The 12,691-nt window shown below is 46.7% G+C and overlaps 1 protein-coding gene across 2 annotated transcripts in view; it reads right to left on the bottom strand.

Annotated features, from left to right (window-relative positions):
• Positions 1-52: 52 nt before the first annotated feature.
• ACAN (aggrecan) overlaps positions 53-12,691 on the bottom strand; it is a 50,905-nt gene continuing 38,266 nt past the window's right edge. Inside the window, exons 13-18 of one of the 2 annotated variants that reach the window (XM_026856426.1) lie at positions 6,926-7,039; positions 4,105-4,263; positions 3,524-3,606; positions 3,035-3,179; positions 2,313-2,495; positions 53-833 (exon numbers count right to left, since the gene is read on the bottom strand). In XM_026856426.1, coding sequence (XP_026712227.1) covers positions 745-833; positions 2,313-2,495; positions 3,035-3,179; positions 3,524-3,606; positions 4,105-4,263; positions 6,926-7,039 — 773 coding nt within the window. In that variant the 3' untranslated portion in view covers positions 53-744. The remainder of the gene's footprint in view (positions 834-2,312; positions 2,496-3,034; positions 3,180-3,523; positions 3,607-4,104; positions 4,264-6,925; positions 7,040-12,691) is intronic. The other variant, XM_026856425.1, reaches the window with a different exon arrangement.

Raw genomic sequence — 12,691 nt, 5'->3', positions numbered from 1 at the left:
TCCTCAAAAAAACCAACACTGACAAAGTGCCCATTCCGATTTCACTCTCTTTATTATTTATCATTCTTTCAAAATAGGATATGTTTAAAAATATAAATAGGTGCAGGGAACGCTGGTGCCCCGCACGGTCCCCTGGAAAGAGCACATCATCCCGGGATGGGTGCTGTGCTGCAGGGGGGGCAGCGGGAAAGCAGAGAGGGGCCGCAGCCCCCAGCACCCAGGTCTCAGCATCCCCTCGCCTCCCTCTTCCCACAGCTCCTTCCACCGCAGCCCCCCGGCCCTCCCCACCCACCCTGACGCGCTGCAGCAGTAGGAGGATTCTGGAAAAAAAAAATAAAATAAAACCCCAAAAGGTGCTGTTCACCTCGGAGATTAAATAACAGAAATAATTACATTGTTCGTGCATAAAATCAGGAAAAAATAATCATCTTTATTATTTAACTTAACCCCCTGCCCTCTGCAACCCCACCCCCCTCCCTGTCCCCGAAGGCACGAAGATAATTGGAACCGGACGGTTAGTAAAAATGCTGAGATCTAATTCACTTTGCTTTGGTGCTTGGAAAAACATTATTTTTTTTTTTTTTTTATATATATACACAAAGGTGGGTTTGTCTTTAATATAATTTTTTTTTCCTTATATGACAAAAAAGCAACAAGAAGAAGAAGAAATCGACTCTGTTAATATAACTGTTCTGTTAAAAATCTCTCTTTCTCTCTTTCTCCCTCGGTCTCTCTCGCCCCGCTCTAATGGGTGGGTCTGTGCACGGCTCTGCCGCTGGGTCTCGACCGGCTCCTGGGGCTCCTCTTGTATAGCCTGCGCTGGTAGTTGGAGGCTGCAGAAGAGGGAGGAGAAGAAAAGGCACCTTGTTAGCAGGAGCTGGGACAGAGACGTTGCTTGTCCTGCACCGGCTGCCCTGGCCCCTGGCTCTCTGGAAAAACACGGGCAGCCGCAGGCAGTGCTGCCCGGTGGGCGGCTGCGTGTGCCCCGGCGCCAGCCTGCCTGCCCATGCACAATCAGACCTTCTCTCACCCCTGCAGCTGGGGTTTGCTTCACCCAGGGGTGAAGGTGCCCGGTGCCTCCCAGGAGCCTGGGCAGGAGAATCCTCTCTGTGGATGCTTGTGCCATCCCTTCCCTGGGGTTGGCCAGGAGGGCAGCTTGGCTAATGGGATGGGCATGGGGACTGCTTCCCCAGCGTGCCCGCTGCCCTACCAGTCCTTCCCTGATCCCCCGGGACAGGAAGGGAAATATCCATGAGCGGTGGCATGTGCTTAGGGCACAGGAAGGGGAAACAACCCTGTCTGCCAGGCAGGGACAAGGTTTCTGCCTGATCTTTGCCGCCATTCTCCCTCGAAGCCGTCACCGCTCCAGAGATTTGATGGAAGGAGCAAAAGCTGGTTGGGAACAGCCTGGGTCTCTTGATTGCTGGTGATTTGTGCCAGGAACAGCCTGCAGCTATCTGGGTCTGCAGCAGAGCCAAGGGAATCAGTGGCTTGGTCTGCACCATGCGGTTGTCCTCAGACACCTCCTTCATCCCTCCTCCTCCCTGGGGTGGAGTTTTGTCCATTAAGCCTGTATCGACTTTCCCTGACCATGGGACTTGCTTTAGCTTGAATTGCCCAGCTGGACCAGAACCTGGCAAGAAGGCCACTGGACAGATGTGATTTGGCTGAGCAGCTTTTTTTTTTTTTTTGTACTGGGAAGCTGCAGGCCAGCAGGGATGGGACAGGGGTGTAGGCAGGCCTGGGAGTGGGCTGGGACGCCAGTGGGAGAGGGCTGGCTGCTGTCAGCTGGAGGCCTGACAGGAGAAGAGTCAGGAGTCCTGCCCCGTCCTTTGGCTCCTTTCTGCTCCCAGGGAAAGAGGATGCTGGGGAAGGGCTCAGGGGGACCGCAGCTCACCACCTCTGTTCTCTCTGCTGGTGCAGGTAGTGCCAAAACTCACCCTTTCAGAAGCCATTTCTTTTACTTGCTTTTCTTTAAATAGCCTGGGCCCTTGGTAAGCTCCCTGTTGCCCTCTCCTGGCTCTGGACCTGCCCCTATCCTACCTAGGTGGAGAAGCTCCAGGGCAGGAATTGCCTGGGCTGCCCCTCCAGCCAGTCCCCGTGGTCCACACCTGCTCAGAAGATGCCAGCCCCCATGGTCCCATCATGGGGGAGCTTTCAACAAGCCAAGGGGACCATGATGTCCCCTTCTGCCTGGCTCAGAGCTAACCTGCACCCTAAAATAATGCCCCCCTCATCCCCAGCTCCTTCTCCCAGCTCCAGGTGTGCATCAGCCCTAACCTGGAGGTAAAGGGGATGAGACCAAGACGTACGGTTTATGCAGGATATCCGCGGCTCCTCCCACTGCCCGTTGGGCTGGCACCGAATCGTGGGCACGTGGCGCTGGATGTAGCCTTGGTAGCACTGGTACCGCACCATGGAGTTTATTTCATAGCGGTCCTTCTTCCGGCCGAAGGTCCTGGCGTTCTCCACCACGGGAGGATCCCCGCAAGCCACTGCAGGAGATGGGCAGACATGTAGAGCTCAAGGAGCCCTGCCTGGCTGAGCAGGCAGCTCCTGCCTGCCTGGTGCAGGCTGGGCACGCACAGCCTCCTCTTTTCCCTCACATAAAACCTTAAATCCCTTAGAGATTTCCTCTGTTTACAAAATTTAGGGTCAGGGGGATGTGGAAATCCTGTGATGGGCCTTGAAATTAAGCCGCTGTCTGCCTTAAGACTCCATTCCTGCCTCCTGGAGAGGCACCAAGAGCTGGGCATCACAACAGCCCCTGGCATCCATGGGAGGGCATGGAACCAGTGTATGGGGTGCTGCTGCAGCCAGGGTATGTCTGCCTGGAGACATGAAACCCCATCCTTGGTGGCTTGCCTCATTTGTTTTCAAGCCCTTGGGAAACTTTTATTGCTAATTCCTTCCACCTATTTGACCATCTTTTGCAGTCACAAAACCTACATTCATGTGCACTGGGGGCTCCACTCCAGCCCTGCAGCTACTGTCTGAGTCCCCCATCCTTGGCGATGCAGTGCAGGGTGCTGACCTGTTCCTTTCTTGCAGGTGAAAGGGAGGTGATAGTTGCAGGGAACGTCATTCCATTCGCCTTGCTCGTGCCAGATCATCACAACGCAGTCCTCGCCCGCCGCGAAGAAGTTATCGGGTTGGTTGGGCCGCCAGTTCTCAAATTGCTGCCAAGAGAGGAAAGCCCTTTGCCTAAGGCCGAGCCCTTCCCTCTCCTGCACCCTCCTTCATCCTTCCTGCTGCCTCACCCATGCATGTCACCAGTAGAGACCATGGGTTACCAGCAAAGCTACTACAACAGTTATTTTTATCGCAACGGTGCCCAGGAACTTAACTGACCACCTTTACTAGAGGCTTTGAAAAACCACAAGCACTACTACAAAGTTTGGGGCTGCCTCTGCTCAATGCCTAAGCACTCAGCAAGTAACTCATGGGGCTCTTGCCACCCAAGGGGAACCTCTTTCCCCCAACTGCAAGGCAGCAGCTGCCCCGCCGCGGGCTGCGGGCTCACCAGGGAATGCCCATCGGACCAACGGAAGTCGTTCTCCACAGCTCTGTCACTGAGGCCGATCCACTGGTAGTCCTGTGCATGGCCTGGAAAAAACGGAGGGGGAGAGAAGGGTGGGTCATGGTTTCCCTACATCTTCTTGGAAGTGTTTCTTTGCCATCTCAGCTGTCTCTGGCCCTGGAGCCTCTGGGTCATTTGGTTCCTTCCCAGTCGCTAGCCCCTGATGTCCTTTTTTCCCTGCATAATGCTTGTCCATCTCCCTCCCCACTCAGTGTGTCATGAGCGTGGATCCACCCATGTTGGCATGGGTCACTGTGCTTGTTGGATGAAATGAACATCTTGTGACCAAGCCACATCAGCAATGTGATAAGAGCAAAGATCTGAACTAGCCAAGAAAGGGCCCTCATCTGTCTCATGGCTGGATGGTTTTTCCTTTCCCACACAAGGGTGAGGCCTCATTAGGAAATATCTGAACACCAGTGAGGGAAACTGTGTTTTTTACATCATTTTGGATAAATCTGCCCATGGACTCAGAGTCCAACGGATGAACCCCTGCCCAGTCTCAGGCTGCCCTCAGCACTTACTGTTCACAAATTCTTGCTCCTCTGGGGTGATGATACTGCTCAGGTGGGCTTGGTGTTGTCGGCATCTGGTCTCTGCATCCATCCAAGTCTCCCTCTCTTCAAAGTGCCTGTAGCAGTGGCCCTGGAATTTAGTCCAGCCTTCCTCACAGTTTTCCAGGTCTGAAACACACAAAGGAGGGAGGAAAAGGAATTGGTGCATGTGTCTGGAAGCCTTCCAACTCATGTCTTAGCAGCTCATGCTCTCGTGACATGGGACAACACATGGTCTCTTTCACTAAAAAGCAAACCGTGACAGTGTTGCCTGTGAGAAACCCCAGGGAAAATTATCAGAAGGCATCCAAGACACACGCAGAGAGGGGAGCCTGTGTTGAAGACCCCATGTTTGCAGTAGTATGACCAGTGCTACTAGAAAACTTGAGTGATACAAACATTCCTGAACAATTCAATCCCTGTGTCGTGTTCTTAGACTCTGTTTTTGAGGAACTGACAAAGCAAGAACCCCTCTCTTCCCATTTGTGCTGGCCTGCAGACTTTTCATGCTTTGCAAAGAAATTCCAAAATCAAGATGCCCAGAATCAACACGTATGTGTAGAAAATGCAAGAGGGAGAAGAGCCCAGGTTTGGGTGGTTGCATTGCTTGATGTGGTTCTGGGGTTCTGGAGGAGAAGCAAACCTACCAAGATGGGATAAAAGAGATAGAGGCAGGAACTTACCATGGTGGAGAGAGAAAATGAAATCTCAAGGAAAAAGCTGGAGCAGTAAAAAAATTTCTCAACTTTTCAGAACATCTTTTATCATCTGAGAAACATTAAAGAGTTGAACCCATTTATTAAAAAAAATAAAACCACAGATGGGGGAGAGCAGAGGCAAAGGGAGAAACCACCAGAAAACACCTTCGGCAGCTCCCATGAAATGTAACACCACACATGCTCCATGTTACGGAAAGAAACAGTAAATGAAATGTGCTTGGTCTCAGCCTTTCAGATGCTGGATCTACCATCCTTTCTCAGACACTTGCTGCTCTTGGAGTGGTGGGGTTTCATGAATCCTTATGCCTCTCTCCCCTTCCAGTAAGGTTTTCTGTAAGGTTTCTTCTTTGTTAAACTTGCTAGGTCAAAGCACTTGTCACCTTCGGTCACACTAATCCCTCCTAATCCATCCTTCTGGTGTTCTTCCAGCTGGATATTGCAGACACTTCATAGATGTTGGGAGGGTTGGTAGTTAGTTGAGACATTAAGAACATTTTCTGCCCCCTTCAACAGATAAAATGGACTATCTGGAAGTAGCTGAAGCTCTAAAGATTCTTGGTCTTTGCAGGCAGATTTTGCTTGCACAAGGTGAGCGGAGAACACGCTCTGTCTTTTGAGATTTAAGATTTTTTCCAGCAGTTTGAATGCCACCCCTTGTCATCACGGCCTGGTGATGGGACAGCAGGACATTTCCTGGGAGAAAGCCCACTCTTTCCTACATAGATGTTACTTAGGGGGAAATACAACAGCAATCGTCTTGGAAAAGAACGACAAAAATATTTTTCCCTGGTAGGGACGCTGTTGTGGTGAGGAGAAGGACTGGCTGTGTGCACAGACGGCAGAGCTCACCTACAGCGTCCTGCTGTTCTTGGAGATCAACAGCAAGGATGGTCTGCCTCATGGGAATAATGAAGATTTACATTCCCCACTGGATTCAGGGCACTGGGTTCCTCTTGCATCACCCAGGCTATAACCCTCAGGCATCATGAGCCCATAAATCACAGAAGAGAGGAAATTAAGTCCAGCTTGAACCAAACCAGATCGCAAGCAGCCGCAGGGTAGAAAGTCTCTTGTTGGATTACAGGGATCTTCAACATCAGGTAGCAGGGATGGGCAGATCAGGGGCTGTTAAGGTTGCATTAAGAAAGAGATGTTAAGACAGCACAATTCCTGCCCAGATGGTCCGATGATCCTGAGCCTTCTTCTTATGGTCTGCTCCATATGCTCATATTGGAAGCAGAAAGAGAGATGCAAAGGAAGGGAAGGAGAAAATCTGATATATATTACTATTACTCATGCCAAGATGAAGAAGCCGCTGCAACCTTATTTCTCTTTTGTTTTAGCAAGGCAGGAGAGCCTCAGCTTTAAGAAAAAAACAACTCTTTCTTTTCTGGTAGAAAAAAAGAGGAAGTATTAGTGCAGGTCAGAGTACCTAATTTTGATTGAAAAATAGGTCACTTCATGCTTTCTCAAAGTTCTACATTCCCTGCTGATTTTGCCACAGGAAGCCATGTTGAAAAGATGACAAAAATGTCAGGCACTGTCAAATTGTTGGAGATTCCTGGAGTGAACGAGGTTTCTCTCAGCTGCATCTTCACAGAGAGAAACACAGTCATTTTTTTGTGGCTCTGTTGAAGCATCCTTCCATGAAATTCCAGTGTAGCAGAGAAAGTTTGCCTGGGGTAAAGATGTACTCAGATATTTTCCTACTGTTACAGATGAACAGAAAGACCGTTGGCCCAGAGAGACAGAGACTTCTGTGACTGGCATTGTTACGATCCGTATGGAGCCTCACTAGGGAAACTTTAAAAAGAGAAAGTTGAAGAAGACACCAGAAGCTCCTGCTGAGGGATCTTAGAGGACACACTGCTGTGATGAACAAACTAATCAAAATATATAAGCAAAAGTCTCAAAGCTCTTCCCTAGTGTACTTTAAGCTGCTGTTAGAGGTTAGTTTACTGAGATGAGGGCAGGACTGATCGGAGCACTTGGGACCAGCTTTTTTGGGGTGTAGGGTGGGAACAACGTGGTGCAGCAGTTAGTAAGATTAGCTGAAGCCAGATAGGCCGTACCGATCTCACACAGGTCCCCTCCGTAGCTGGGAAGGCATAAGCATTTGAAAGAGTCGATGCCATCAACGCAGGTAGCTCCGTTCAGACAGGGGCTTGAGTGGCACTCATCAGTGTCTGCAAGAAATCAAGGGCTTCCATTAGGGCTCTGGGCAGACAACTCCACCAACAGAATTTGTTTCCTTGCTTGTTTAGGAGGGAATATCAGTTGTTTGGGGGGAACTTGGGAGTTGTTAGGGTCTTATTTTAAAACATACTGCCACTGCTGCTGCTGGAAGAATGAAGACAAGAGACCCAACCCACCCTACAAGGAAGACATTGGTTTTCTGTCACGTGATGGTTGAACACCACTCTGAAGATATCAGTACAAGCTCATCAAGATGTGTCCAGTACACAGCACTCAGTGCCTCTGACAGCTGTGGGAATTCTTCCTTGTTCGCTGTCTCTGCCTGATGCATCAAACATGCAAACTTGTGTCTGTGTCTCCACCCGCTACGGGTCTATGAGGAAGAGTGTGGAATCCTCATAAGTGATAGCAACGTCCTGAAATAGATCTCTGTCTCCTAACCAACATTCCTGGCGCCCAGTGCTCACTACTTGTTTCTTCCTAACCATGATTTAGATGAAGTTCTGGGAAAGATTTCAAGAAATCTCTTCTCACTGAAGATGAAGAAAGTGCAGAGCAGAAAAGAAGGGAGCTCAAAGGTGGTTCAGAGACCCTCAAATTTTCCCTTTGAGGCCCTTAGGCCTAGCTATGGGTGCCTCTTCCTTGGCAAAGATTACTGAAATTCAGTGTAATTTTCTCCAGATCTGTCCCCACTATGTGCCCTCTTGTTTGTGATGGGGCTGAAAGAAGTTGGTACATCTTTTCCAGCTGTGAATTCCATCTTGGTGGAGGAAACTACTCTTAATTTCCCATCTAGATAAAACAGTCCTTAAGATCCTTTTTGCTTTTCTGGAGGTGAAAAGAGAAATTGGTATGGGAAGAGTTTGTCCCCCAACTCTCCAATGTTTCTCAACTTGCTAATTAGCACAAGTAGTAATTGCCACCATTTTGTAGAACTTCCATCCCCTGTAATCTTGGGGCAGAAGGAGGGAAGCATAGATGCTCTGAAAAACTGGCCACAGGTAGCCAGTTTGTATCGATATATTATAAAATCTATCTTGAGCTGGAAGTAAAAGCTCTTCTCCCAGTATCTCTCCAGACTGAGCCTTAATCCTACTTGTCAAGCTTTGGAATCAGAAGAAGAGTCATTCAGAATGGAAACAGTTCAGAGACGTTCGACTCAGAAACAAGGAGGAAGACTAAGGAAGAAAGTGAGACCACATCCACGCAGGTTAGGTTAAATGATGACTGGTTAGATCCTCATGTGAAACAACGTTTCTCTCTTTCACACTGAGAAGAAATGTAAGGCTTTAAAAGCGCTGACTAACTCTCCATGCTCTTCTTGTGGATGATCTGGATTAGTGGTGGAACATTCAAAGATGATAAACATGCTGGGTATGGAAACACCAGAGCAGTGACTCCCCAAGGTCTGTGTTTATCTTCTGATTTGGGTATATTTGGTCAGATATTGTCTCCCTGCGGAACTGTGGCCCAGCTGCTCAGCGTCCCCAGAGATATGAGAGCAGATGTGTGTCATACCCCACGTGGCTGTCTAGTCACTCAGTGGCCAATGCCTGATATGTCAACTAAAAGCTGACATGTTCCATAATGTGACTAAGTCCTGGAGAAAATTCTTTCTGACCTTGGATGGTAAATCCATTCGTGCTTTGGAGCATGAAGATTGTCATCTTTATTCTAGGCTGTATCACCGCGAGCAATGAAATTATTCCTCGGATGGCTGATGAACTTCTTACTCCAGTTCTTCAATTCTTCTCTGAGAGAAGGAATGCTTTCCTCTGGATTGCCCTTCTGAACACTCATAAATGCTTTCTGGATTTCTTTATTTGCTGCAACATGAAGAGAATTCCTGTTTCCATGACACTAATAAATACTCTGAGACTTTCCAGAACAAAATGGAGGTCACAGGCCTAGTAGAAGAGAGGAGCTGAGCTTGGCTGTCTATTGCTTATTAGTCACACTTGTAGTTCCTAGAAGATAGAGAGCATAAAGGAAAATGAGGTATCCTGAGGGATGATTACAGCTCTAGAGGCCCCTTGGGCTTCCCAACAGCAGTGGCAGCAGAAGTTCATGTTGGCTCCAGTGGGCTGCAGCTGAACAAGTAAGGAAATGTTCTCCTTTGTCCGTTAGGCTCCATGAAGTGGAAAGCACGCTGCAGAAACGGGAACAAAGCACACACGAGAGCTAAAGCAGAACGTTTAGGAGGGAATAATGAGTCTTCAGCTGTCTTTGGCCATGTGGACTAAAACTTGGTGCATCCAAGATCTCTTCTGAGATGCAGGAGACCTGCTGTGAGTTGCCATTCCTGGTCTTGGAGGAGGAGGGAGCAGGCACACGCATGCAAAGTCATTGCCACAAATTTCCAGCTGGGAAATAACACTGGAACAGAATTTCCTTTTACAGATATTGTATATAATATGAATACACATATTATATATGCTGTAAAAACAAATCTCTGCATATAATATATATGTTATATATCTCCCCATATATATATATATATATATATATATATTTATATATGACAGAGAGAGAAAGTACTTGTAAGTAGTGTTGGAAAAACAGACAACAAATACAGGTGAGGCACAGACACATTTTCTTCCCAGAAGGGTGCTGCAAATGGCTGGAGAGAAGGCATTTTAAACACATGATGATCATAAATACCAAAGTCCCCCTTCAGATTGTTGGGCTGTTGGGCCAGTGACCCTATCTCCATCTGGATGTAGAATAACCTCACCAAGCTGGTATCAGGAAACTCAAATGTATCTGTCGGCTTGGAGGAAGCGTTGCTGATTCAGGTCCTCCCGGAAAATCTGGGTCTTGGAGGTCTTTTAGAAAAGTAATCTCTAAATGGTAAAACTGGCAATGATGTTATCTCTGGAAACGTTGGCGAGTTGGTTTGTGGGTGTTTCTAGGATATCTTACCTAGGCCATAGGGTTTATGGGAGGTGAGAACTTCAGTAAAATATATAAATCCCATTTGTCACACAATGCTTGGCTGTTTTCTTCATAGCCTTTTGTATACCATAAATGTGTCCGCTTCCACAGGGTTTAGAGCGAGATGAGGTTAGTAAATCACCGTACACCCCTCCAGCCAGCTGAAAAGCCTGTGGCACACTAGCCGTGCCAGCTCCGCTCAGCACGAAGCGAGCACCCACTTCCACAGCACCAGCTGCCAGGCACCTTGACACTCAAGGATCTTATGCAGACCCGAGTTATTTATTTGCTTGGGTAAGCAGTCATTCAAAAGTCAGCTCTGCTTTGAGATGCAGCTCAAGTGCTTATCAACTGACAAGAAGACAAGACTACTGCTATTATTACCCAGTGCTAACAAAGGACAAGCGATGCGGCATGGGATGCAGAACAGAAGCAGCCCTCGCGTTCAAGAGCTTCAGCTCTGAAACAATGACAGGGGAGAAAATGCCTTGCAGTGCCAAGAATAGGAAGCCCATTTAGAGCACATTATAAACTCACTTCTTGAGGATAATGCAAAATTAGCAGCTCTTTACAAGACGATTTGTACTGCAGTTAATGGTGTCTAGAAGTTGCAAAAGATTATTCAAATTTATTGTCACAACAGTTCCTATTTTTTGCTACTCGCAGGACCCAAGGTCTAACTTCTAGATTTTTCTTTTTTTAAATAAAACAATTAAAACAAAACATCCAATCTAAACAAGGTCTTGTATCTGAAGACGTAAACTGTTGGTTGGAGAAAGCAGGGGCAGTTACATAGCTATAATGCAAACTTTGAATTTGTTTCACCATTTTCTCCCTAAGATTTCTTTTACATTGCTAGGTACATACTATATTTAGTCAGAACTATTTTCTTTTGGTGAGACTAAACACAGCATAAGTATTCTCCCAATGCCTTTGAAAACAATTTGCTGTACTCAATCATGGAAACTGGAAAGAGAAATCCTTTAGAAATGAAAGAGAAATAGATTGCTCCTGGTTTTGCTCAGAAGGCCAATGGCATTTTTAAAGTGAACAGTGGTAGAGAAGGAAATGTTTTTAAAACCCTTCATCCGGAGCTAAGAAGACAATTCTAGAAATAGTGCTAAGACTTGTTAAATAATACAGTTTGTGCATTTCTCTCAGTGGCAGCCTGTATGGAAGATGAGCAAGAATACCCATTAAACAAGGTCGGCTTTGTGCTTAAAACATCTGCTAAAGGAGCAGCAGCTTGTGAACAGAGAGAATGTTATCAGCCATACTCTGAACAAACTGTACAGTTTGCCCGAAGCTGTAACGGGTTTAAAAATACGCCCTAGGATTTAAACTCCTGTTTTAGTCCTGCAGTGAGGACAAGGTAAGACAGAAAGGCAAAGCATTTTCAGGATGTCCAACAGTCTCCATTGTGCTCCTCACCCTTTCTTTATAGGCCCCGTCGTAAGTGCAATTATCCAAACAAGGACTCAGAGACCAGCTAGATAATTATCTTCTAGTGACTGAGGAAAAAAAAAAATCCTCAGGTACAAATTAAATTTGCTTTTCAGAGACTCCTGGGAAGTTTGAACTGCCGATCTGATAGCTCAAACAGCAAAGAAAAAACATTGGAGCAATTGTAGAGTGATTCCTACAAGAAAAGAATAGGAGGAGTCGGGGAAAACAGTTCTCTCACATTTTAAGTAAAATGCTAACATCGAACATCACATAGTCAGCTAATGACTTACAATGAGCAATTAAGTCATTAAAATAATTAACTACAATAATTAAACCGAAGCCTTCATGCAGCAGAAGGGGCAGATATTACCGCAGCCTTATAAAGCTATGTTCATCTAGAGAGCAGCACGGTGCCAGGAGAACCTGTCGATCTGCTGGGACCTTCTATTTGTCCAATGTTCTCAGGGAAGGAGAGGTCAGGAAATTTTGACATCTCTGCCTCCAAAATATTATGTGTAGAAGTAAACTGACATTTATATAGCACTAGTCCAGGACTTGCCTCTTCAGAGAAAGATTTTAATTAAGCTAATGAACTTCTGATGCAAAATAGACAATATATCCAGCAGACATCAAATCATATGGTCAACCACAAATGGTGTGTGCTTTTGCTTGTCTTTCAGCCAGGACTGGCACCTCCAGCTCCTGCTTGAGAACATACTCTTCACTCCACATTAGGTGAAACATTATGAATCAGGTGAATGTTTTCTAGACTTTTTTTTTCTTTGGGGTTGATCTTCTCTGGACCAACAAAACACTATCCCTTGGACTTCCAGGGTGTGAAGAATGAGGAAAACCCATCAAGACCTTTCCACATTTGAATTCTAACCTTCAGCTGTGTCGGGGCCATAGGCAGCAGACTTCATGAACTCATTTCACCAGAGAGAAGCAGAACTTTACACAAATAACTGCCATTTCAGCACATTTCTCTTTTTTTCCCCCAACTTGAGTGAAGTTTTTAAGTCACTGACTGGTCAGAGTGCTCCAAACCACAGGCTTTCACTGAAGCGCCAGCATGCTTTTTTCAGCTAATAATTATTTGTCTTCAAATGTTACCAGAAGCAAAAAGACCCACTGAGCTGGCAAAACTCTGGATGAAGAAGCCAAGCCTATGGACAATTCTTCAAGCTTGTGGGGTTCCTGTCCTCCCGGAGGAATCAAACTGCTGACTAAAGATATGTGCATGTGTAGCCTTCAATTTGGCA

This window comes from Athene cunicularia (assembly GCF_003259725.1).
Source record: "Athene cunicularia isolate RWA chromosome 10 unlocalized genomic scaffold, athCun1 chr10_part1, whole genome shotgun sequence".
In the NCBI taxonomy this organism is placed as follows: domain Eukaryota; kingdom Metazoa; phylum Chordata; class Aves; order Strigiformes; family Strigidae; genus Athene; species Athene cunicularia.
This window is presented reverse-complemented; position numbering and strand designations above follow the sequence as displayed.